The 24,427-nt window shown below is 57.9% G+C and overlaps 2 protein-coding genes across 5 annotated transcripts; both read right to left on the bottom strand.

Moving 5' to 3' along the window:
• Window positions 1–9,638: 9,638 nt before the first annotated feature.
• MRPL28 (mitochondrial ribosomal protein L28) lies at window positions 9,639–12,929 on the bottom strand. Of its 2 annotated transcripts, none has more exons than XM_036303170.1 (6): window positions 12,805–12,929; window positions 12,348–12,645; window positions 11,445–11,597; window positions 10,975–11,109; window positions 10,803–10,889; window positions 9,639–10,081 (listed from the first exon to the last, which is right to left on the bottom strand). In XM_036303170.1, exons 2-6 carry the CDS (start codon window positions 12,633–12,635, stop codon window positions 9,974–9,976), a joined length of 771 nt encoding a protein of 256 aa, XP_036159063.1. In that variant the 5' UTR covers window positions 12,636–12,645; window positions 12,805–12,929; the 3' UTR covers window positions 9,639–9,973. The 2 variants fall into 2 exon arrangements, with proteins under 2 accessions (XP_036159063.1, XP_036159064.1); XM_036303171.1 differs by having other exon boundaries at window positions 12,751–12,820.
• Window positions 12,930–14,359: 1,430 nt separating this feature from the next.
• Window positions 14,360–23,732, bottom strand: PGAP6 (post-glycosylphosphatidylinositol attachment to proteins 6). 3 transcript variants are annotated; one of them, XM_036303166.1, is made up of 13 exons: window positions 23,441–23,732; window positions 20,054–20,231; window positions 19,782–19,974; window positions 19,409–19,536; window positions 18,940–19,208; window positions 18,533–18,852; window positions 17,878–17,968; window positions 17,674–17,797; window positions 17,065–17,201; window positions 16,375–16,553; window positions 16,160–16,306; window positions 15,397–15,513; window positions 14,360–14,777 (listed from the first exon to the last, which is right to left on the bottom strand). In XM_036303166.1, exons 1-13 carry the CDS (start codon window positions 23,559–23,561, stop codon window positions 14,481–14,483), a joined length of 2,301 nt encoding a protein of 766 aa, XP_036159059.1. In that variant the 5' UTR covers window positions 23,562–23,732; the 3' UTR covers window positions 14,360–14,480. The 3 variants fall into 3 exon arrangements, with proteins under 3 accessions (XP_036159059.1, XP_036159061.1, XP_036159060.1); XM_036303168.1 differs by having other exon boundaries at window positions 17,674–17,725; XM_036303167.1 differs by having other exon boundaries at window positions 18,940–19,145.
• Window positions 23,733–24,427: the final 695 nt, after the last annotated feature.

Below are 24,427 nucleotides of genomic sequence, written 5' to 3'. Positions count from 1 at the left end.
GGCTGCCTGAGCCACCAGCCAACCTCCCACTCAGCGGCCCACCAGTGGTGCCTGCCTCTCCCAGGACTCAACATAGCATCTGGTGCCCAGGATTTTGTAGGAAAGGGGAGCAGTGAGTGATGGAGGCCACTGGAAGCATCCCCAGCGTGCTAAGGACCCAGGCCACCTTCAAGGGCCATCACCATGCCTAGGGGCAGGCTGGGCAGGGGCAGAGGTTGTGGAGAGGACAGCATATTTTAGGAGCTATACGTCTGAACCCACATTGGCCCCACTAGAGTCCTGGTAGCAGGTGTCACTCTCACTTGCTAGGATGGCCTCAGGCCCCACAGTGCTGGGCATAGTAGGTGTCCCTGCACCCCTTCCTCTCCCCTGTTCAGCCTCTGAGGCATAGAGGATACAGAATGGGTGGCCTTCATGGCACATTAGGGTCACTGTGGGGTGCACGAGTCCTGGGTGGATTGAACAGACAGCAGCACATCCCACATAATGATCCTCAGACTACCTCCCCTCTCCCATCACAGGCCCCAACACTTGCCTTGGTTCTGAAGAGCAGCTGCGGCCAGGCCAGGCTCCTGGAGTTGTATCCACATCCATCCTCCTCCTGGCCCATGATGGCAGATGTCCCCAGGCCCTGGGACCAGAACAGGGCCCATGGGCCTCTGGCTCCTCAGGGTCCCTGCCCTGCAGAGACAGGAAGGGAGTCAGAAAGCCTGGAGAAAATGCAACAGCACTCTACAGTGGGTTATGGCTATGAGCATGGACGGGAGATTGCCCAAGCAGGGTGGGGGGTGGGAGGAAGGAGACCAGAGGAGAAAGCTCCGGGAAGACTCTGAAAAGAAGGAGGCAGGGAGGGCCGCACTAGGGGCTGCCATGAAGCAGAGGTGACCTGGCAAGGAGATTGCATTAGCCACCTAAAGCTGAAACCAGATTCATCTACAGAAATCTCAGTTCTGAACAGGTAAACTCCGAGATGGAGCTCCCCCTTTTCATTACAAAGGTCCTTTAAAACGAACCTCCTGTCCCTGGGAGCAGGAGTTTGCCACTAGAGGCTTTGATTTGATTACCTGTAGATGACATTTGTTCAGGCTCTCCAGGAACTAAACAAAAGACTTAGGAGCAGAAATGAAATTAATTTCTTCAATTTAGACATACTTTGAAATAAAATGGTCTTTGAAGCCTTACATGTGTTCATGCCCTTAGCTAAGGAAGACAACTTAAAAAAGGGATCCCAGATGCACCATGGAGGTATATTGAGGCATGGGGGGGAGGGGGGCAAGGCCCAATGCAGGACGGTAAAAACCAGCAGCAGAAGACTAGCCTCAGAGATGGGATACTGTGCAGATCCCATCCTCCTCCTGGGAGGACAGGACAAGGAGGAAGGGTACTGATTCCAACTTCTATAGGGAGATGGGAGCCTCAGACTGAGCCCCTTTCAGGCTGTCCATTCCCTGGACCCTCCGCCCAGACCACAGGTGTGGGAGGTGGGAGTGGGTAAGCAGGTAGGGGGAGGGAGGCCTTGGCTCATCCAGTTCTGAGGAGAGAGGAGTGGACTTCCCTTTGGAGCACAGCTCCAGCAACACTGGCCAGCCGCCTTCCCAACCATAAACTTAGCCCTGGCCTCTCTCTCCCTCCTCCTTTTTCCATCAGCTCTGAACTTGGGAAGGGATCAGGTATTGTTTTGAGCCTCCATCCTAAGCCAATCAAGGACGTGGAATCATTGCACCAAGGTTGCAAGATGTAACACCAAGAAGAAAAGCTAGGAGACTGCACACACAGGTTGCCCGTATTTGTGAATAAAGAACATGTGCATATAAAGGGAAGAAGACTAACGAACTGCCCCAGGGCATTAATACCAGGTTCCAGCTGGAGAGCAGAATTAGGGGTGGGTTCCATTCTGTGTTCAGGAAGCTCTACGTGATACCACTATGATGATCACAGGAAGACCACAGAGCTCTGCAGCAGGTGTTAACCTTTCAGTAGTCGGAGCAAGACCAATAGGGGTGAGGACTCTGGGGGAGAGGACAGAACCGACCCACTGGGCAGGAAAGGTGGGGGACTATCCTATGACTGCTGCAGCCACCTCAATTTGGGCCCCAGAACCAATGAGAAGGTGCCATCCCGAGCTTCCTGGGATGACCTATGGGCACTCCGGCTGGGGTCACCCCTGGGCAACTCCGTATCAGGCAGCCCCCCACCTGTTCTCATGTTTGACTCCTCTGACCCTCCGTATCTGTGGGGCAGGTGTGTTGTCCAGGCTGACATTTTGCATTCCTCTTGCAGTTTGGATTTCTCTCACCTACCCTTCAGATGATATTGCCTGAGGCAGATGCCCCAGGAGTGGTCCTGGCCTCAATGCCAAGCTGGAGAATTATAGGAATAGCAACAGGGCTTTACCTCAAACAAGATGGCTCCAATGTCAGCTCAGTGTCCACCACTGCATACATGATACCTGGCATGACTGTCCCCTTCTAACCCTGATGCTATATGTCATCCCGTCTTGATGGTTCCTGCTCATTTTATGTCCCTTGCATGGACAAGTCACCATTAGACATGACACAGCCCCCCACCTCCCTGCCAGCCCCAAGGCCAACAGAAAAGCAGTGGCATGGCAGAGGTCTGTGAGCCCCAAGGGTAGCACACTCTATACCAGGGTGCCCTCCACCTACTCCCCAACTCAGGTCTCATCCTCAGTGTCCTGAGAAGGGTCCTCTCATTCCAGGATGAGGGACACAGCAGAGACACCTTCCTGCACAGCCTTTCTGGAGGACTCTGACCCCAGGGATGTGTCCACGGGTCCAGGAGATGGTCAAGTAGGCTTAGGGTTAGAGGGTTCAGGCTCCCTGCCAGCTACAGGGGCCTGGGAAAGAGGAGGGGAGAGTAGCTTGCCTACCACCAACCCAGTACCACTCCTATTTGGGAGCCTCAGGGACATCAATGGTATGACCAGAGCTGGCCCAGCTCCTGGCTCCTTGGAGACAGTCTGCCTGTGTCTTGGGCTAGCTGGTGGCTCTGGGCAAGGTAGGTACCTCTTTGAGCCAGAATATCCTCCTCAACAAAGTGAGGGCCCTGACCCAGCCCCACTGGCCTCAGAGGTCCCTGTGCGACTCTCTGTGAAAGGGCCTGGGCCATGGGATGGAGCCCACGGCTGGCTGTGGCCCCAGGTCTTGTGTCTCAGACAGATCACAAGCAGAAGGAAGAGCTGTTAGACTCCCCAACCTCAGTGCCAATTTCCTAAGAAAGGTGTTGTCCCAGTGAAAGGGTCTTGTGCCTGAGGGGCCTTGGCCAGACTTCTAGAAGCAGCAGACAAAGTCTCACCTTCCCGAGTAGCCTTGGGCCACTTCCCCTTCTGGTCTTGGGCATGCCTTCCTCTGGCTGGACTGACCCTCACACCAGGGGGACTTCCCCCTTTGTCATCACTGTTCCCTCACCTGGAATGCCCTTCCCCAACCTGACCACTTCATCCCCAAAGGCTTCTCCCAGTGCTGGGGGCTCTCACAATCCTTTGCAGTTTATTTTTCCCCACTTGATGCATCTCACGCAGTCTCCCCTCCCCCAAGCCTGCAGTTCCAGGGACCAGGGGCAACCTCTTGAGCTGGTAGCTGGGTGACTTCGTGATGGAAGACAGGCCATCACCACAGCACATGCCCTTTGGGTCAGCCTGCACGCACCCCTGACCCCTCTACTGCCCATCCTGCACTTTGCTGTCCTGCTATGTCTCTCTCTGCTGCCTAGGAGCCCTGCGTGGCCACTGCCAAGTTATAAGTATGTGATTATGCATGCTGGGGTTCCCCCCGGCCCCTTTGTTGCTGCAGAATCTGTCCTGGCAAACAAAAGTGCACTGGATTAGCCACAGTGGATTAAAAGATTTGCTTCTTAGAGTTTAACTAATAACCTAACAATCGTGCCGACAGAGGCTCTGAACCTCTGGACACGCTTGCCAGGCCATCTGGGAGCTCTTGGCCTCTGTGAACAGTGGGATGGCAGTTGGGGTCATAAGAGGCAGCCACCACCCGCCCTCACACCCAGCTCTGTGTGTGTCTGGGCCTGTGCTCTTGGCTCTGCCAGGCCCCTCTGGGCTGAACTTGGGGACGGACCAGACTCCAAGAGAAGGCGGAGGCCCAGGTGGAGGGAACAAGGCCTAATAAGGACCCCCTTCTAGAGGGCTGGCTGCATGAGGCCAGGTGTAGGTGGTATAGACCAGGCCTCGCCTACACCCAGCCTGGGCCCCCTGGGTATGTCCACATGTCCACACAGCAACAAGGACACAGCAACATGGCTGTGATGAGCAGGTGACACTCCAGGCTTCACCGTGCCATGGCACACAGCCCCCCCTGCAGTCGCCCCATGATGCACGTTCCTACACACACACACACACACACACACACACACAAAAGCGTGTCCCTCTTTGATCTCCAAAGGATACTCCATTTACAAGCTCTTAATCGCAGCTGTCTTTTCGGGGCCTGTCCTCTGAAGTCCCGAGTAATGGGATTTGGCTCCTCTGATCCATCTTGAGCTGGCCGCTCGCCATTATAGGTGGACATTTTTTCCCTTTTTTTGCACTTTTTTACTTTTTTTTTTCCTTCTCGAAAAATTATCCCTTAAACCTCACATGGCTTGCCGCCTAGTCCTGAGAATGGTGGCTGGGAGAGGGGCAGGCAGCCTTTATGCCAAGGGCCTGGCCAGTTGGGGGTCTTTGATGCCGCCTCCATGTGAAATCTAATGTGAAAGACCATGAGAGCGATTTTCGGAACCATAGTGCGGTGGATTCATTCTGCCTCGCGCTGTTTCCTTTGTCTCTCTTCCCATGACCCTTCCTTGGGACATTTGGGGAGAAGGCCTCAGAGTGAGGGTGCGGTTATGCGTGTACATGCATGTGAGGGTGCAGAGGGCAGGGTCGGCTGAGGGCAGGGCCTCGGCCATAAGAACAAAGGGCAGCAGGGAGCATGTCCACCTGTCCGCCTGCCCATCCATCCGTCTGTCCGTCCACCCGCCCAGCTTACCTCACCTGCCTGGCTCTGTGTGCTTGCTCGCGCCCCACCATCCTGCGGTCCGCCATGATGGGCTTGGCTGTCCGTCTGAGCACTTTCAGCCACTCCAGGAAGCGAGTCCCTGCTCTTGGCCACTGTGTGGCTGGGAGGAAGAAGCGTGACTCTAGGCTGCAGCTCGGGCTCCCACCGCCGATTGGCTGAGGCAGGGACCAGATGACGGCCTCAGAACCCTATGGTAGCCATGGCAACCAGCCCCTTTAGATACCGCCACCCCCAAGCCACTCCTGACAGCTGAGGGAGCAGGCAGCGCCTCTGATGGGTCCACGCCAGGGTCCCCTCAGAGGGTCAGATCAGGCATGGCTGGATGGTGGCTGTTCCCGCACGAGCTGTTAAGTGCTTTCGTGTGTGTGTGTGTTTTTCATGAATGTCCAGTGCAAAGGATCCCTGTCCCTCTCAGGACATGTCCCAGGCTGCTCCATACCCTGTCTGACCCCTCAGTGGAGGCAGAAACAGTGTCCTTACAGCCCCAGCTAAGAGGAGGACTTCAGGTTAGGCTTGCCCCAGGGGCTGAAGGCCAGGCCCAGTCTCATGAGAAAATAATGGGTGAGAGCAACGGGAGGAAGAGGAGAAGGAACTGCCCAACCCCAGGTGGACAGAGCCAAGCTTTTGATCCACCTCAAACCCCAAAGGGCCTGCCAGCTCTATCTCTGACTGCCAACTGCTCCTCTGTATTCTCACTAATCTGTTGAACACACAATTACACAGTCCCCTCTCAGCCTTCAAAGGCCCTGGCATAGCTCTGCTGCCTACAGATCCTGTGCCTCCACCTGTAGGACTCTGGGACTTGAGCCACACTAAGTAGACACTCTCCACCTCTGCAGAAATTGGTCACACGCCCAGGACCTTGCACCTGCTCTTTCCCCGAGGCCCTTTGGTGAAGCCTTCCCAGATGTCTCAAGACCAGGACTTCTCAGAAAGGGCACAACACAGCATCACTCCTGGGTGCTGCAGAGCAAAGAGCAATTCATACCTCATCTCTGTGACAGCCCCTGGCCTGTCCGAATGTTCCTGGGATGAGCACCACCTGGTCAAGGTCCCCAAGGCCACCTGAAAGCCCAGCTTCCTGGCCCAGTCCAGCCCATACCTGCTGAACACAGGCTGAGTAAGGAGCAGCTGCAGGGCTGCCAGGAGTAGGTGCAAGCCTCAAGCCCCTGTGAAGTGGCCAGGACTAAGGCAGGTCTCTGGGGCCCAAGAGGCTGCTGAGGAGGCCAGAAGACCCAGGAGCTGGCAGAGCCTAGAACACAGATCAACATGGGTCCTGAAGGAAGGCGTTCAGGGAAGGCCAGGCTGGACCCAGAACCATAGAGCAAGGAGGCTGCTCAGGTAGCCCCCTGAACTTGCTTACACTTCACACTGCCTCCACCCTAAGCTACCTGGTCACATGACTGAGCCCCGAACTTTAAGGGCCTCCCCTGCAAGATAGGATGCCACCAGCAGATAGGACTAATCCAAGGGTAAAGCTGGGTCACCTAATGGTGATAAAGGGCCCTGGACCTGCAGCTCCAACCTGGGGGTCAGAATGAGCTGGGAAGGGCTCTGGTTTGCTGTGGCAGAACGCAGGACAGCACAGGGCTGAGGCTAAGGAGGTTCATCTGGCATACGGCTCCAGCTTGGGGGCAGTTGGTGGAGAAGAAGAGGGGTTTGAAGGGAGTCTGGAGCTGGCAGAAGGTTCAAAGGGGTGGCAATGGATGTTGAGGACGAAGTTCAAACACAGGCTCAGGGAAGGGCAGGCGGTGCACATGAGTGGGCCTCACAATGGCTCCTCTGAGCTCCCAGCACTCTGATAGGACCCAGGGCAGGGACAAAGGTGCCCAGGCCTTGCCTGCTCTCTCCACATGCACCACCATGCAGCCAGTGTACACCAGAGCAGGACTCGAGTGACACCCTCAGGATGAAGAGAGGTACAGAGCCCTAGACTGGGCTGCACCCTTCCTGGGACTTAAGAAGACACCAGAATGAGACAGTGGACATAACATGGTCTTGATGGCTACTCTACTGCCCCAGTCCCAAGGGACCCCTCCCCAGTCCATAGCCAGTGATGGTCTACCCTGTGTCCACAGCCCAACCATGGCCCTTGACACTGAAGCTGACTGGTTTCGCTCTGTTGTCTGTAAACACATGGGACACATGGGGATCAAGAGGGCTTCTAGACAGCTGAGGGTCTGACCCAGGCAGCACAGGGCAAGTCTGGCTTCTGCACGTTTGACCTTGGTCAGTACAAATGACCCCCCAATCCAGGAGCCTGAGAGGGCTGCAGGGCCTCATGGAGAGGGAACTGGAGGCTCCCAGAAAGACATACATCAATAGAGATGAACAGGACCTGGAAGGAGGAATATATGGGGGGCAGGGACATGTGGCTAGATGGGCTCCAATGGCTGTTCCTGGTTCCGTATGACATGTGAGCACATGTAGTCCATGTGCCCCCTCCCCACCTCCACCTCCTAAAAGGTAGAACAGTATGACGCATCCAGTCTGCCAGTGGCCTGTCCCAGAGCTGGGTTATTGTTTTACTTGTGGTGGGGGAGGACTCTGTCAATCACTGAGGGCTTCTTAACCTTTGCTGAGTCAAGGGCATTTGAGGAAACAAATGGATGCTGCCTCCCTCCAGGAGAGAGCTCATGTTTCAGAGATTCAGGGCCAAGGCTACACTCAGACTGCCACCTCAGTCTATCCTCTGTTACAGAGAAATGAGTGACCTGCCAAAGCCAGGCCGAGCTCCTCCCACTGGCCAGCAGCACCAGAAGCCAGGGGAGCAGAGCCGGCCAGGACTCGGGGCACTCTCCCTTGGGCCACCAGTGCTGACAGGGAAACAGATGCCCACGTTTGCCCCTACCCTGTGCCAGCCCCAAGTCCCCTGGGACCGCAGGAATCTGACACAGGAGCCCTACAGGTCCTGGCAGGAGCCCCCTTACCTATGGCCTTCATTGGGGTGGAAAACAGGTTAGTGAGGGGTGACTGAGAGCCAAGGTCAATGAACTGGGGACATTAGGGGTGCATACCACTGGGGAGACCCAGGTCACAGGCTGAGGGCCTGGAAAGGGATCAGTTTGATTCAGTTCAGGGCCGATGTGAACTGTGACGTGGACATGAATATGGGGAGGACTGGCCCATCCAGAATATAGCCAATCTGGCTTAAGCCAGAGGCTGTAGTTCAGACAACTGGGTTTCGTCATGCTGGTCCACCAGAGCTGGGGCAGGGGCAGACTGGGAATTGTCAGCTTTTGGTAAAATTTTTTAAATATTTAAAACTGTTGCCCAGCTGGCATGGTTCAGTAGTTGAGCATCAACCTATGAACCAGGAGATCACGGTTCAATTCCTGGTCAGGGCACATGCCTGGGTTGCAGGCTCAATCTCCAATAGGGGAAGTGTAGGAGGCAGCTGATCAATGATTCTCTCTCATCATTGATGCTTCTATCTCTCTCTCCTTCTCTGAAATCAATTAAAAATACATATTAAAAAAAAGAAAAAAAACTGTTGCACTGGCCAGTTTGGCTCAATGGATAGAAGGGTCTGTGGACTGAAGGCTCCCAGGTTTGATGCCGGTCAAGGGCTCAATCCCAGTAGGGCGTATGCAGGAGGCGGCTAATTAATGATTCTCATTGATGTTTCTATCTCTCTGTCCCTCTCCCTTGCTTTTTTTGATTTTAAATCAATAAAAATATTTTTTAAAAATACTGTTCATAAAGTAGGGGCATTACATGAGAGATCACTGGTGTGTGGAAGGATGAGGAAGCGTGTGGGACTAGGACAGTGTACCCAGCTATGGACAGAGATCTCGGAGACATGCCCCCCAGGCAGGTTCGGACCCTTGATGACCTCATGAGCCGTGAAATCTCCAGGGCTCTCCTGCAGCTGTACTCACTGGCCAGCCATCCCTACTGGCCAACTGCATGCTCTCTCTGGCCTCCGTCACCAAGAACACAACCCAGGTGTTGTCACTTCCACATCACCTTTCAGGGGAGCCCAGTATCCCTCAGCCAGTTGTCAGGACCAAGTCAGGGGAACCCCTCCTTGTGCTTCCAGGGCCCTGAATGGGTCTCAATGCTGGACTTCCAGGTAAGGGTCAGGGAAGAGGGCCAAGTCACCCCAAAATCTCAGAGCAAAAAGGCCTTAGGGTAACTGGCCCAAAATCAAGTGTGGGTTTGCAGGTCCAGGTGGCTGTGCTGCGAGAGCTCCTGTGAGAGGCTCTCCCTGCGAGACACTGCCACCTACAGTGTCCTCGAGGGCCTCTGCACCTCTGAGCTGGTGGGAGGTGCTCACCACACCAAACAGCGTGCCGGCATGGACACTGGTCACTCCCAGAGCCAGACCACAGCCTCCTTGCCTCTGCTCTGGAAAACATTCCAAAACAGGCAGGATGTGCAATGCGGAGAGGCAAGCACCATCCAACCCTATTGCAGAGCACCTTCAATTTCTCAGGATTCTCTCCCAGAGGAGAGAAAAACCTCAAAACAAACCTTAGTCCCACAGCTCAGCTGGGCACCACCGTCCCTCTCAGCCATGTCCAGGGTCTCTGGGCAGGGGGGTAATGGGGTCAAGGAATATGCAGGAGAGCTCCAATCCTCTAAGCAAGCAGCACACACATGGCCCAGCTCAAGACTTTACTTGTGCTGACCCCGAAATGTGGTGAACCTTCCTCAACTAGGTCCCCGCTGCAGGCGGAAAAGAGACCTCAGAGGCAGTGAGAAGGCCCCAGGCCGCTGGGGATCCTGGGACCAGAGGTCCATTAGGGCCTCCACAAAGTCCACCCCACCCAGAAGCTTCACAGCCAGCACACACAGGAACGGTTCAGCCACTGCCCACAAGTGGCTCTTCCACCGCCCCAGGCCATGTCTATGGTGCCAAAAGGTGGAGCGGTGGGCTGGCCGGGGGACAAGGGACACTGAGCCTGGCTATCAGGCGTGCGTCAGTCACTATGTGGTCACTTCCCGCTGGCTCTCTTCTGCATCACCGCTGGCTCAGACAGTGCCTGTTGCTGAAGCCGCTCAATTAGCTCTTCCACGTAGACCTTGAACAGAGGGACGGGATCCTACAGGGGCAAGACGGGGTCATAGTGAGGCACTTTTGGGAGGACAGAAACCCAGCTGCCTTTGGCCAAACACCAAGAGGAACTAGGAATGAGAGGACTGGGCCTCTCAGGCTTGGCCACAGGGTCCAGTGAGGCCCCTCAGCTTGTCACCCCTTAGTCCCCAGTCCAGAGGATAGTGTCCTGTCCATGAGACAGAGATAGCCTTCCCTTGGGGATGCAGGAATCAGGCTCCTGCCTCTGGTTTCCCTGCCTTGGGGCTTAATGGAAACAGCTAAAACGAAACAGAGGGAACACAGGCAGACAGCTGCTTTGCCATGGGTGGGAGCTCTCTGTCCCGGCGGCTACCACACGCTCCACACCCTCCTAAGGGACAGACACAAAGGTCTCAACTGGGAAGACCCTGAGGGATGCTAAGTGGCTAAGTAAACCAACGGTGCAAGATGCCAGCTCTTATCACCGAGAGACTTTCTGTCCCTGAACCTATGAAGTTGGCCAGAGGGAGCAGGAGAGGGGCAGAACCATGAGGGGAGGGAATGTGCCATGTGGAATCCACAGGACTGTGGCTCCGGCTGGGGAGCTGGGCAGGAACAGCTCTTTCCCAAGCCCACATGGTGTGGGCAGCCCCTCAGTCAAGGCAGTGCACTTCCTCCCTCCCCCAACTGTCTGCTTGGCCGCTGTGCCACCCAAGAGGGTAGAGCTGCTGGCACTCACACACGCTCACCTTCTCCTCCAGAAGCCTCTGCTTCTCCACAGCTTCATCCAGTGTCAGGCCGACCCACTCAGCCTCCTCCTCTGGGATGACAAACTCCTGGCAGGCAGACAAGGAGCATGTGGTGAGGCCAGGTGGTCAGTCACTGGGGCCCATGAGCAGAAGTCCAGGCCCAAACCCTCACCTTATACTTGTCATAGATGGCTGCCCTCCTCTCAGGGTCATCTGGGTGCAGCTGGGGGTCCCGTCGGGCAAGCCGCAACAGCATCCCTCGCTTCAGGTCCATCCCAAACTTGGAGCACAGGTCCTCCTTCGGGGTCTGGCAGGAAGCTATAAATGGGGCCAGGTGCTGCTGGCAGGGTCCCACCCACCAGGATACTCCCTAGCAGCTGGCAGTCCCCAGGACAGAACAGAGGAAGGAAGAGCCAAGAACAGGAAAAGAGGAGGCTGTGTCCACTTGGGCTCTGGAGAACAACAGAGCCGCCCACAGCAACAAACTTTCCTGTGGGCAGAAAGCCCCCACGGGGGCTGCCCCAAAAGGGGCATGGTCCCACTCACATCTCATCGGTGACCCTCCACTCCAGAGACCAGCGTGCCCCAGTGGGTGCTGTGATCTAGCCTCCCCTCTCCGCCAGACCATCAGACCCCTCTTGCCTTCAGGATGTAGAAGTCAAACCCATAGGCCTCATCGATGAGGTCCAGGGTCCGCATAGTCACAGTCACGGAGAACTTCTTGTCCAGGATCTCACTGTAGAGCTCGCGCTCAAACAGCTGTGGCTTCCACACCTTCTTTACCCTCTTTGAGAGCTGAGAAAGCAAGAGTCTTCATGAGTATGGCTGCTCCTCCCAACAAAGCATAGAGACTCAGAACACAGACCTGTTTGCCCATCTGGAAGTCAGCTTCTACCCAATGTGGCACTCCAGGCTTTGCCAAGGCTGCTGGTGTGTGTTCCAGACACACCACACACACAATCATAACTCCATGTCTCCCGAGTTATTACATTCCACACCAGGGACCAAGAAGGCAAAGGGAAGTCCTTGCCAGCCTGGGAGGCCTCCCCAAGAGGGCTCAGCGGTCCCTCCAGGTTTACCACCAGAGGCAGCAGGTGTTGGCCACAAACCTGGGAGACGTGCCCTCAGGTGAGTGTCTCCGTCCAGGAGGAGGTGGTTGTGTCAGGAGAAGTGTCAGAGACAAACTATGGTGATTCAAGCTGACAGGTGACTGCAGACCCCCCTCACCCCTCACCACGCAGGCCTCCCCATCCTTACACTTGAGCTGTGCCACAACCGCAGGGCCTCTGCACTCGCTGTTCCCCATCATGGATCCCCCTGTCTCAGGATATCCAGTTGGTTTTACAAAGAGCTGTGTTCCCTGGGACTGTGCCTTTTCTCTCTGGCGTGCTCCTTTGAGGGAGCTGTCTCACCAGACCGTAAGGCCTCCTGGGACTGGCCGGTCTCTCTTTGGCTCCCCAGATCCCTCGGAGCCCAGCACGGTGTCCAGAGCAGCAAAACCCCGGGGAAGCCCCCCCGCGCCTGAAGCTTGCCCTGCTCACCCACCTTGTGGTTGTTGACATATCTGTGGCCCAGGATCCAGCCCTCGCCGCCCCAGAGCCCCCGCTGGGACTCGCGGGGGTAGTGAATGGGAATGGGCACGTCCTCCACGCGCTCCCGCTGCCCATTTTTGGGGTTAATCTTGAACTTGGCCCCGTGTGGCCTGTAGTGCACGGGAGCGGGCGTCCGCGTCTCCTCCAGTGAGCGAAGGTAGTGCTGGGGCAGGCGGGCGTAGATGCCCTCCCGCAGCTGCAACCGCTTCCATAGAAAGACGGGGAACTTGTGCAAGGGCATCGCGGCCAGCCTGGCGGGAGGCAGAAGACCGCCATCACGACGCAGCCCGGCTAAACTTCACCCGGACTCTAGCGCAGCCCCTACCCCAACCCCGGCTTCAGATCCCCGCGCTAACCCGGCTCCCGACCTCCACGTTCACCAGGGGGACAACCCGCTAGAACCCGAGTACCTCTCCGAGCTCCGCGCCCCGCCGGAACCGGAAGTTGTGCTGCGGCAACGTGCTCTCCACCCGCCTCTGGCTGGCCGCAAAGCCCGTCACTCTATCGCTATCCCGCCCACTTTTCCGCCGTCAAGGGACCGTGGAAAAACGCCCCGCGAAGCCTGAGGCGGCGCTAGGCACCGTCAAGAAAGGCCGGTTTGGGGCGAGCAGCAGCCTGGGGGACAGGCCTTGTCATCCCCGGGTCTACCTGCTTTCCTCCCAGGAGCTCAAAAAAAAACAAAAAGCAAAAACTCTTGCCTTGAAATATAACCGTAGCCCCGGCGGGGTGGCTGTTGGTTGGAGCGCCATTTCATACACCAAAGGGTTGCGGGTTCGATCCTCAGTCAGGGCCCATAGGAGCCCTTCCTCTCTAAACATATCCTTGCGTGAGGATTTTAAAAGTATATATAACTGTAGAGTATTAAATTAACCAATCACAGTGAAATCAGAGCTACATAAAAATATATTAGTCTTAAATATTTTTACCCCCAAAAACACCATATATAAATGTTTCCCCTTTATAAGCCTAGCGAATGCTATGTTGGCCATATGCAGAGTGACTGGACATGGGGGGAGGCCTCTAGTGAGGCCACAGCCTGGACAGGACCCCGAAGGGAAGCCCCAAGGGCTCTGAGCCTGGCCTCAGTGACCGGGCTTCGCATTGGCCCTGTTCCACATCCCTCACACAGCAGCCCGCTGTGCTCTTGCCTTGGGAAGGGGCAGGGCACTGCTCCTTGGGGCAGCCATCGTCCCTTACCATGCTTCCCCCAAGAAGAGGGAGAAAGGCTGGGCCAGGTCTCTCTGGCAGCCCCCTAACCAAACACGTGCTTGGGCCAGTGCAGGGGGGCAGCCATCACCTCCACTCCTGACAGCAAATCAAGAGGATGCTCCCCAGGGGAAGAGAGGGGACACAGAGTTGGAGCAGAGTATACCCTACATTGCTGGCACCCACAGAGCAGCTCGGCAGCCCCCTTCCCGGGAAGCTCTTCTCAGGGGCCTGCAGCTTCAAAGCTGAGAACCAAAGGAAGGGGAAGGAGAGGGCACTACAGCCAGAAGCCAGCCTCTCCTGTGCCACCACTCATGGCAGCTGAACCCTATGTCCCCCAGTGCCAGTCAGCTCTCTGGTGGCCATGGTCACCCCTCCCCAGGGCAACTGCATCAGCAGGGGGCATGCCCATACCCAAGATAAACTGGCATTTAGGGGCACAGCTCTAAGCCTCAGTGTGTTGGGGGCCTGTGGGAGGTGGGCTCAAGTCTCCTCTGCCTCCCTGGGTCTCACATCACAGCCTCACAGGAGAACAGGGTGATAAGAGAATCTTTCTCCACATCTCCAATTGTCGCCTGGCCGGCAGAACACAGAGCCTGCCTCCAAACGGCACCTGTGGTCTCCAGGCAGCCAGGCTCTGGCCCCAGGGGCCACTGCAGATACCAGCTGGGCCTGCAGAGGATGGGGTCAGCTGGCAGCCAGGAAGGACTAGGGAATTAATTGGGGGGTGTGGTCCTCTCCTCGGCAGGAGGAAGCAAATGGGTGAGCAGGGCCATTTTATTCAGTTGGCAATCTATCCGGACAAGGTCCCTCTCCCGTGGTCCTGCCCCTGGCTGAAGAGGTTGTCATCAAAGCTGTGCATGTCCCTGAGTTGGCTGCATCATGTCACCGTGTACAGCTCCTCCTGGTGGTTCTTACAGATCTGATAGTGGCAGGTGAGCTTCTGTGAGCAGGCCCAGGGCTCAGTGTGCTTGTCACGTGGGGGCAGCAGGAACGCCGTGCTCCCTGCCAGCAGCATGTGCCAGATGCTGTGGGTATAGTAATAGTTGCCACTGGTCATCATGGAGGCATAGATGGAAATGGCCACAGTGGCCATGGAGATGCCAGGCAGGAGAAAGAAGACCCAGCGCTGCCAGGAGGTAGGGTAGCAGTGGCGTCGGTGCCCACAGCGGTACACCTGGAGGGAACCATCACAAGAGCATTGGCACAGGGGCTGCAGCTGTACCTCCCAGGGGCCCACCCAAGTCTGCGTAGCAGGACCAGGGATGTGCAATACTCGGAAGGGGCTCAAGGGCACAGAGACCTGATGGGTCCTCAGGCCTGGGCCTCAGCATGAAGCCACGCAGGCCTTGAGTACCAGTGCCCAGGCCTCAGCGAACAGGGAGGACTTGCCCTGGCCGGCATGGCTCAGTAGATAGAGCGTTGGCCTGCAGACTGAAGGTGCCTGGGTTTGATTCTGGTCGAGGGTACGGGCTCAGTTGCAGGCTCAATCCCTGGCCCTGGTCAGGGCACGTGGGGGAGGCAACCAATTGATGTCTCTCTCACACTGGTGTTTCTCTCTCTCTGTCTCTCCCTCTCCCTCTCCCTTCCGCTCTCTCAGTAAAAATCAATGGAAAAATATCCTCAGGTGAGGATTAACCAAAAAAATATTTATATGGAGGACTCAGACCCAGGACCAGGAACATGGCCAGAATCCGTGGCCAGGCTCTCTTCTCCCAGAGCGGGGGGTCTACGGGGGAGACAACATTCTCTTATTCCAGTTAACAGGAGATGGGGTCTGGGCAAGAGCTCCTTACCCACATGGTGACCATGACCACAAAGGCAAAGAGACAAGGCCCCATCATGTTCCAGGCGCCCCTGCGGTCCAGCTGCAAGGACATGGCGAACACCAGCGTGCCCAGGAGCAGCAGAACCTGAGCAAGGCACACAGACAATCACAGGGTCACAGAAACCCGAGGCCAACGCTGTCCATGACGGCACAAGGTCCAGCAGGAGCACATGGCCTGGGCATGCTGGTCATCCTGTTATTGGCCCGCTGCCCCCCAACACCTCTGCCCGCACCCTTGGAGCTGCTGGCACACTGTTCTGCTCCACTGTCAGGGAGGGAGGCACCTCTCCTCTAGACACTGATTCATCCTGAGGCACAACTTAGCCAGGCAGGCACCAGGCCACATGTCTCCATCAGCCACGCCCGGCTGTGGCAGAAAAAACTCCACAGTGTTCTCAGCACCAGAGACCCCAGGAGCACATCCGGGACTTCTCAGGGAGGTCTGGCCTGGGTTGGGGCTCTAGGCATCCCTTTAAATAGAGCTTGAGAGAGAAACAGGCTAGGAAGGTCCTTGCCTAACCCTATCTTCCACCTTCTTTTCCTGGAATCCTCCAAGCAGCCAGCACTGTCCCTTCCAGCTGCCAGAGGCTTCTTCCAGAGGGAGACTGGTCATTAGGAAAGATGGGAGGTTTCTAATGGCAGCAGCTGAATCCTCTTTCTGATCTCTTCCTCAGCAGGCAGGGGCCTCTGCTCCCTCAGAACCCAGACCTGGGTGTCAGGAGGTCACTCACATATTTCAGGGCTGCCTTCAGCCGTGCCATGCAGAGGATGGTGACCCAGATGGACACTCCAGAGCCCAGGAAGTCGCAGTACTGCAGGGTGTCATAGTTGAGGATGCACAGCACTGCCTCCCCCGGCTGGTCGCAGGCGTGATAGAACTGCAGGGCAGGGCGGTGAGCGGCGGCCCAGACCTCCCCACCATCCCCAAGGGAGCAGGCAAGCCTACCGTGGAGAAAAACATGGTGTAGGCATAGACGGAGGCTTCCACCAGGAGGGAGCGGTACACAGAGAGGGTGATGGGAGCCAGGAACATGAGGTTGCTGAGGGTGAGTAGGAGCGCAGCCATCCTCTGCTGGGCTACAGACTGGGCTGTGCTGTTGTCCGTGCAGCTCCACCCACGCCAGCCTGTGGGCAGGGCAATGCTGAGCGGGCTGAGGTAGGGCAACTGAGGCCAGGCTAATGGGGGAGGCACTTCTGAACCTCAGAGCCCACCCTCACCCAAGGCCCTGCAGAGAAGTCCCTTCTCACCTAGGAGCAGGCTAGGACAGGTGTAGGTAGTGGGGCACGTGTGGGTAAGGATAGGCTAGTGTGGGCAGGGGCCGACAGCTATGAGGCAGGTGTGGGACACGTGTGGGAAGGTATGGAGCAGATGTAGGCAGGTGTGAGTCAGGTATGGGACATGTCTGTGAGCAGGTGTGGGCAGAGGAGGCCAAGATCAGAGGCAGTGCCATCTCTGGGGGTGCCTTTCTGTGCTTGCATGGGGGAGGTATGTGGCAGGAGTGGGGAGAAGGCATTTGCTCTTGTTCTGTGAGGGTGCTCTCCAGCCTTGGCAGAGGGGGATGGGCTCCTAGAGGAAGGCACAGGGCTGAGAAGTCAACGATAGTATTGTCTGGAGGCATCCAGGCCTGGCCCTCACCTGCTTTGCAGCTACACCCCGCATACAGGTAGCCATGTCTGCGTAGCAGGAGGCACTGGCCGTAAGGTCCACAGTCATTCAAGCAGGGCACCAAAGACAAGGTCGTCTCCACGAGGACCGGGGACTTCTCACACTCCCTGCGAGGAAGGGGCCATAGGAAAGCTGGCTGCCGAGGTCTGCTGGCCAGTCTCTGCCAGGGCTCCAGTCAGGTTTTGGACACATGAGCCCAGAATTGAGGTCCCCAGGCCCTGAGCCCTGGAAGACAGCAGCTGTGAGATCCACAGAAGCCAAGATGCCCCTTCCCCTTCGCACCACACTGCATCCCAGTCTGTCTAGGGCTGTGCTGAGCCAGTCCCCTCAGGACAGCCTGGTTCAGAACAGCCCTAGACAGACTGGGATGCTGACTCCCAGGGCTGCCCGAGCAGGGTGGCCATGTGGAGAAGGGGAGAACTTCATAACTCCCGGAAGGCAGTTTATCCTGTGTGGCTTATAGGAAGCTAGGTCACTTTCAGACTCAGATGCAGGCAGCCCGATCATGGCCCCGAATGCAATGACTCTCCCACCTGGCAGCTCTGGGTGGCTCCCACCCTAGCCCCCAAGTTTACTTACTCAGGACTCTGAAGGCACACGAGCTGCAGGGAGAGGTACCAGCTGTCGGTCTCTGGGTAGGGAATGATAAGGTTGGCCTTGCGAGACACGGTGCTCAAAGACAGGGGATACCCCTGGAAGAAGGCTGCAGGGGGAGCAGGAAGGCCTGGTAAGAGGTGGCCGGAGAGGCTGGCGGGTCACTTAGCCAGGTGCTCCTGCCCATACCTGTGGTGCAGTTGAGCGAAGTGTTGAAGCTGAGGAAGGGCGAGGCAGCGTTCACGCAGATCTTCACCAAGGTGTTGTTGGAGATCACACTCTGAAAGGGGTGGCCGGGCAGCGTCAATCCTAAGTCTGATGCTGGGCGCTCTTTGTGGCTCCCACTGCCCAAGGCCCACCCAGGACCCTCTCCTGCAGGCCAGGCAACCCCCAGCCTCTGATTCCACCCATTTCTAGAGGCACAGCCCTCAAACTGCTGACAGGGACCTATAAAACAGGCCTCTCAGCCCTGGCTGGTGTGGCTCAGCTGGTTAGAGCTTTGTCCTGAGTTGCGGCTTCAATTTCCGACCATGGCGTGTACTGGAGGCAACCAATCGATGTTTCTCTCTCACCTCTATGTTTCTCTCTCTCTCCCTCTCCTTTCCTTTCTCTCTCGAATCAGTGAAAAACAAACCTCAGGTGAGGGTTTAAAAACAAACAAACAAGCTTCCCTTTCTGCAAGTGGTGCTCCTATTCTGGTCCAATGCCTATTGGGCTCATTCTGTTACCTGAAAGGCCACCCCAACCCAGTGTCCATGATAACGTCAGTGCAGGAAGGCTAAGCAGCAGCATCCAGCCTGGGAACATCTGAGCCCTGAGCTGAGCTGGGCCCGGAGGTGCTCACCTTGTTGGCCCACAGGGAGATGGTGAGGGAGCCCCCACTGTCCATGCCCGTGTTAAGGTGCAGCCGCATCACCGAAGGCACGTCCGACCGCACCAGCACTGAGACCCTGTCTAGGGGCCTGAAGTGCACAGACACTACATCCATGTCTTCCCGCATGACCTGGTAGCTCAGAAGGCAGAAGGGACCACCACCCACAGCGCCGCTCCTGCCAAGGTCCTGGTAGCCAGGGCTCGGGGGCAGCAGACCATTGGAAGTGTTGCGGCTCTGGTTTGGACTGTTCTGCAGGAGATGTTGGAAGTTGATGATCCAAGGCCTGCAGGCTGTCAGGAGGACAAGGCGCTCAGCTGGAAAAAGGGCTGGGGATCGAAGGCAGAACCACCCCCAGCCCGCCTCCCCATGCAGCCCACCTGTGAGAGAAGCTACAGTGCTGAAAGCCACCCACACATGAGGCCCTGCCAGGCTCTTGGCTGTCACTTGCAACCACCGGTCCCAGGGCGGCGAGGGCAACAGCAGGCGGCAGGTCTGGGTGGGGCCAGTGCAGGTGAGCACCTTCTGGAAGTTGCTGGGCAGAGTAGCTGAGCCCACAGTGAGGTGCACAGGGCAGCCTAGGCTCCTGTTGGACACACAGCCCTGCAGCTCCAGCAGCAGCTCCTGGGTGTACTCGGGGACGAAGATTCTGCAGCCAAGGGGGATGGCCTCGCTCAAGCTTTGTGACTTCCAATGACCTCCCCGCATTGGTCACACTCAGGGTGGTTGCTCCACTTCCCAGTACGATCCCAAGACCCAGAACCCAACCTTTCTCACCCACAGTGAGGAAGTGGCAACACCCGCTCCATCAAACCCGGAGGCTGGGCCTCCCCCAAGACCCTCACTTACTTGAGGTAGCTGGGCTGGGAGAGGAGGGTCTGTGGCAAGGGTGTGTTGGGCTCCAGGATGGAGACCTCGACTACCCGTACAACCAGCATGTCAGGCTGGAAGATGTAGGCACAGGTGGGAATAAAGCCCTAGGGAGAGAAGGAGAGGTGGGGGAGGGAATTTCGTAGGCATGGGATGGGGCAGGAGCAGAGAGCCCAGACCGGTTGGCGGGGGGAAGGGCAGGACCAGAGAACCTAGCTGGGGGTGGCTGGTGGGGAGGCAGGGCTGCAGCAGAACCTTGACAAGGTCTACCCCGAGGAGGTAAATAACAGGGACCAGCCATCCCTGCACGCATGTGTCCTGCCCCTCTATCTCTGGACAGCAGACCCCTCACCTTCACCTCAATCTTCTGGGATGAGGGGGGCAGGTGGGCAGCCACAAACCAGTCCCCAGGTGCTGGGTGGGAGATGTTGATGGAAGCATTGCTCTGCAGCATCTTGATGAGGAAGGAGGGCTGCATGGAGGTGTTGGCAGGGAAGCTGGTACCCAGTGGGTTGATGACAGGAGGGGCACCATATCGGAAGTACCTGGAGGTGGGGATAGCAGGGCAGGCATCAGATGTCGGCCCTGGGCCAGGCGCGGGCAGGCGGGCAGGCAGGCACCTACACGGTGATTTCCACCTTCGCACACGTGGGGTCACCACCCTGGGACACCTGCAGCAGCCAGCGCAGCAGCACGGTATCCGGGGGCACTCGGAAGTGGAAGAGTCTGGCACTTCCGTACCAGCTGTAGAAAGACAGCCTCTGCGGGGACTGCGAGAACTGCTCAGACACCAGCCTGATGCCTGCGGGGAGAAAGCACTGTCAGCCAGACCAGGGTGTCCCAAGATGGCCCCACCTCCATGTGGGGAGCAAACAGAGAATTCAGAGGCCTTCTCCCCTGGCATGGCCCCAGAGAGAAAGGATGAGGGAAGCCATGGTGGGCTGGTCTAGAGCCCTTGGCATGCCTGGCTCTCCAACTTTCACCTTGGCAAAGGTTATTGTCCCTTCCCCTCCAGCCCCTGGAAGTTGCCTCTGGCAACCGATCCCACTTGACAAGTGAGAGAGCTCAGGCCCATGATGATCTGGGACACAGCTGGACTGAAGCCTGAGTCCCCTCACCCAGAGAGGTGGCAAGCAGAGACCCTGGGTGGAGGGGACCCCAGACTGGAAGCCTAGCCAGCCATGGGACCAGAGGACAGCTGGCCCCCATTCTGCCCAGGGCTTTACCTGGGGCTCCCCACACCCCAATCCCTACAGTGACTCTCAGTCCCCCACCTCTGTGGCCTCAGCCCCCTGCTCCCTTCCCTGACACACTCCAAAAATTTGCCCTCACTGCTCACTTCCTGTCATACCAACATTTCCTGGAGCAGCTCTGAGGAGCTTCTGAGACTCAGCTCAAAGGCCTAAGCCCCATCTAGGTTAGGCACCTCCTAGGGTGTCCACTGACTAGGGCACCACCTCCATGACAGCATATATCTGGGTCCTATAGTATAATCAATCACCTGCCCCATGAGTGAGTGAGGGTGCCCGCCCAGGCCCCTCCCTATTGGAACTCCCACAGAACAGGCATGCTCTGCACTCCCATAGGTGGATTACCAGGCCTGGGATCCGCCATCTCCCTAGAATGGATGGCAGGGATCCTGAACCCAGTACCAGCTTAGGCCTTGTGCCCCCTGTGACCTTGGGTATCCAACCCTTTCTCTGTGTCCCAGTTTCCTCATGATTTGGTCCAGGATTTAGCACCTCCCCTTGGGTGTCCCTCCCTCCAAGGTTAAGGGATGCTAAAGTGCTTCTGAAAGAAATACCCTGTGGACACAGCAGAGGGCAGCCTCCCTCTACCCTGCTAGGAGTTGCTGGCTCACACAACCCCAGCAGCAGACCCTGGGCCCCTTCAGTGTGAGTCAGGTGAGCAGGTGAGGGAGCCAGTTGAGCAGCTGGCTCTCCTGCCAGCCTCCTGACCTTCCAATGGAGGAACCTTGAGAAAATATAACAACCTACTTTCAAAGACAGTCTGAGCTCCAGAGGAGCCCAACATGGGGGGCTAGGCAGAGGTAGGCTCCATGTAGGACACACTCCAGGCTTTCTGGGTGTCTGCTGACCACCACATTCCACTCACCTGGCCATGGCCTGAGGAGGCTAGGAGCCACTGAACTAGCACAAACTTTTCTCCTAAAGCTCCTGCAGCCCCTAGGATGATATGACAAGGGCCAAAGGCTGGGAGGTGAAACAGGATAGCTCCCCACCCCCACCTCAGGACTATGGGGCTACAGTCAGCCAGTGGGGCTAGCCTCTGGATGGGACCCCAAAGGGGAGGTCACACTGCACTGTGCAGCCCTCTGACTTGAGAGAGGCAAGTCCTTCTGGCCCCGCCAGCCCTGCAGTGCCAGCTTGAGGACACCTGGAACCCAGCTGGTAGCTGTGAAGTTTCAGCAGATGCACAAGAGATCAGAGATGTGCTCAAGGTCACCTTAAGATGCAGTGGTCCCCACTCCCAGGGCTTTTGAGCCCCTTCAGGACACCCCCTTATCTCTGCAGCCCCATCTCTCTGCCCAAGATGCTCACACTGTTATCTTGGTAAACATACCAAGCCATTAACACATCAGTCTGAGCCTAATGTGGAAGTCACATCTCTGATAACAGGGAATAAGTGCTGTATGTACCCCTGCCCTGCCCCATAGCCCCCTCCAAGGACACAGGGTTGTGGGGAGAACAAAGAACGTTCCTGAGCCTGACCTGGGAACTTGAGTGAGGGCACCCTCCAAACCAGGACCCCTGCACACCCATAGTTTCCAGAAGCCAGGGCTACATTGCTGTCTGCCCCTCAAGCTGGCCAGGAGGTAAGGGGATGCCCCAGGTTTCCATCTCCAGAAACTGTCCACCAGTGACCCCTCATCCCACTCCACCCCTCCTCCAGGACGGAGAAAATGAGGGTGGCAGTATCTAATGGAGCAACTTAATCAGGAGTCATCTCGGAGAAACCGCCTTCCATTTCAAGCTCAGAAACCAAAGGCACAGTCTTCAAAGAAATAGGAGCTTGGAGGAGCAAGATTTCAGAAAAGGAGGAGGGGCTGGGAGCACAAAAATCAAGGTGAGTTAGTCCTAGGCTGTGCTGGGTATGGCTGCCTAACTGCCCAGGGAGGGCGAGGGTAGGGAGGGGGGGGTAGAGGGGGTAGGGGGGGCGGGGGAGGCATCTGGCCTTTGCAGCAGCCCTGCCAGCCTGGCCTCATGGCCCCATTGGAGTCCCAGGCCATAGGAGTCAGGGGAGCTTACTCAACACCCCCAAACCCCAGGCAGAACTCCAAGGGTAGCACTTCCTGCCTAGGTACCAATCTTGGGTCCTGGAAGACTGGGGCCTCTCAAGGATGCAGAAATGCAAATGGAGGGAAGCAAGTTCACCAACACCAATGAAGTACCCATTTCCTCCAGATCATCCTCCCCTACCAAGTTCCTCAGGGCCACAGCCCTCCAGGAAGCAAGGCAGCTGTTGAAAGACTGCACTAGGGTTGGTGGTCACTGTGGGAGGGGTGGAAACATGGCACCCACCTGGGCCCCTACTCCAGGATCTGTGCAACTTTCTCTTAACTCTGCCCCTTCTCCAGTCCAGATCCCCCCTTTCCCCCCACCCAATCACACTGCTTATTAACCCTTCTTTTCAGCGGCCTCTCAGCTGGAGCCTGAGCTGAGTCCCCCGGGACCCCTCGATCCGCCCACATCCCAGTGTTAGAAGGAGGAAGAGAGAGGGAGGGCGCGTTCCAGGGGTCCATTAGGCCGAACCCGACCCTGGGGACAGAGGAGGGGTCAAGCACGTCCTTTACACCCCGATCGCTCGAACACGAAAGGGATTGACCTAAACCCCCAACCCGGGGTGGAGACCTGGGCACTGAGCCCGCGCTAGGTGAGCGCAAAAATGCCCCCAGGTGAGTCACAATCCCGGCCCCGCCTCCCGGCCGCTCCCCCACCCCACCCCAAGCCCGTGCCGGCGGGTTGGCACCCACCGTCCCCGCTCTCTCACCACTCTTACTGATGTCGCGGGTGGCGGCAGGAGAGGGCCGAGCCAGCAGCAGCAGCAACAGCGGCCCCGCTACTGCCACCGCCACCGCAGCTCCCCGGGTCCCGAGCCCAACCCAGCCCATGGCTTTGCGCTCGGCCCGGCACTACCCGGACCGCGTCCTTGGCCACCTGCTCCGGCCGCCGCCCGGGCAGCCACCGCCGCCACTACGGACCCTGCCGCCGCTGCCCCGGGCTCCCATCGTCCCGGCCGGTCCCAGACACCGGCGCCCGCGGCACTTCCGCCTCCGAGGCCCCGCCCCGCCGGTAGCCGACGGGAGCGGCGCCGGAGGAACGCGGAGCTAGGAGCGCAGGGCGCGCAGGGCGCGCGGGGACTGGGATCCGAAGGAGGACGCGGCGGGGGGGCAGTGGGGGGTGGGGAGGGGTTGCTGAGCGACGCCGGGCTGGGAGCGGCACGGGGCGCGATGCGGGATCAGGGGCTACATGGATCAGGGTGACGCGGGGCGGGGTGCGGTGTGGGGTTGGGCACCGTGTGCCGTTGGGCTGACGCGGGGCCGGGAGGTGGACCTGAGGCCGGGTTGGGGGAAGGTGGGCAGACGCAGTCAGGGCCGACAGGAGGACGGAGGGGTGCACGAGGAAAGGGTCAGAGCGAGGTCGTGGGCTGAGGGCGACCGCTCGCGCAGGAGGGGTATGCGTGGCGGGGTGGATGGACGGTCCTGCGGTACGCGCGGGGGACAAGGGACCGAGGCAGGAATTCGGGGCGGGAATTAAAACGCGCAGGAGACTCCAGGCGGCGGGGGACGCGCGGAGAGCTCCAAAGGCTTCCTGGAGGCGCAGGGTGGTCCCACGGGACGCGAGTGGGTGAGTTCGCTGAATGTGGGCCAGGCGCGGCGGGGCAGGCTGAGGAATGGCTCGAGCAGAGCCGCCGCACAGTCTGGCGAGCCCCACACCCATGTCTGCCTCCCCGGGGCTGCGCCCCTCCCAGAGCTGA

This window comes from Myotis myotis, unplaced genomic scaffold (genome assembly GCF_014108235.1).
Source record: "Myotis myotis isolate mMyoMyo1 unplaced genomic scaffold, mMyoMyo1.p scaffold_m19_p_35, whole genome shotgun sequence".
NCBI classification, from domain to species: Eukaryota; Metazoa; Chordata; class Mammalia; order Chiroptera; family Vespertilionidae; genus Myotis; species Myotis myotis.
The sequence above is the reverse complement of the archived record's forward strand: the minus strand, read 5'-3'. Positions and strand labels throughout refer to the sequence as shown.

Excerpts from the sequence above, each read along its gene's own strand:
- MRPL28 (XM_036303170.1), bottom strand. The coding sequence starts at position 12,635 with ATGCCCTTGCACAAGTTCCCCGTCTTTCTATGGAAGCGGTTGCAGCTG. Across the intron at positions 11,598-12,347 it reads GATATGTCAACAACCACAAG|CTCTCAAAGAGGGTAAAGAA; the intron begins GTGGGTGAGCAG and ends TTGCTTTCTCAG. Across the intron at positions 10,890-10,974 it reads CCATCTATGACAAGTATAAG|GAGTTTGTCATCCCAGAGGA; the intron begins GTGAGGGTTTGG and ends TCTGCCTGCCAG.
- PGAP6 (XM_036303166.1), bottom strand. The coding sequence starts at position 23,561 with ATGGGCTGGGTTGGGCTCGGGACCCGGGGAGCTGCGGTGGCGGTGGCA. Across the intron at positions 20,232-23,440 it reads CCGCGACATCAGTAAGAGTG|GCATCAGGCTGGTGTCTGAG; the intron begins GTGAGAGAGCGG and ends TTCTCCCCGCAG. Across the intron at positions 17,202-17,673 it reads GTGTGCCTTCAGAGTCCTGA|GGAGTGTGAGAAGTCCCCGG; the intron begins GTAAGTAAACTT and ends CCTTCCTCGCAG.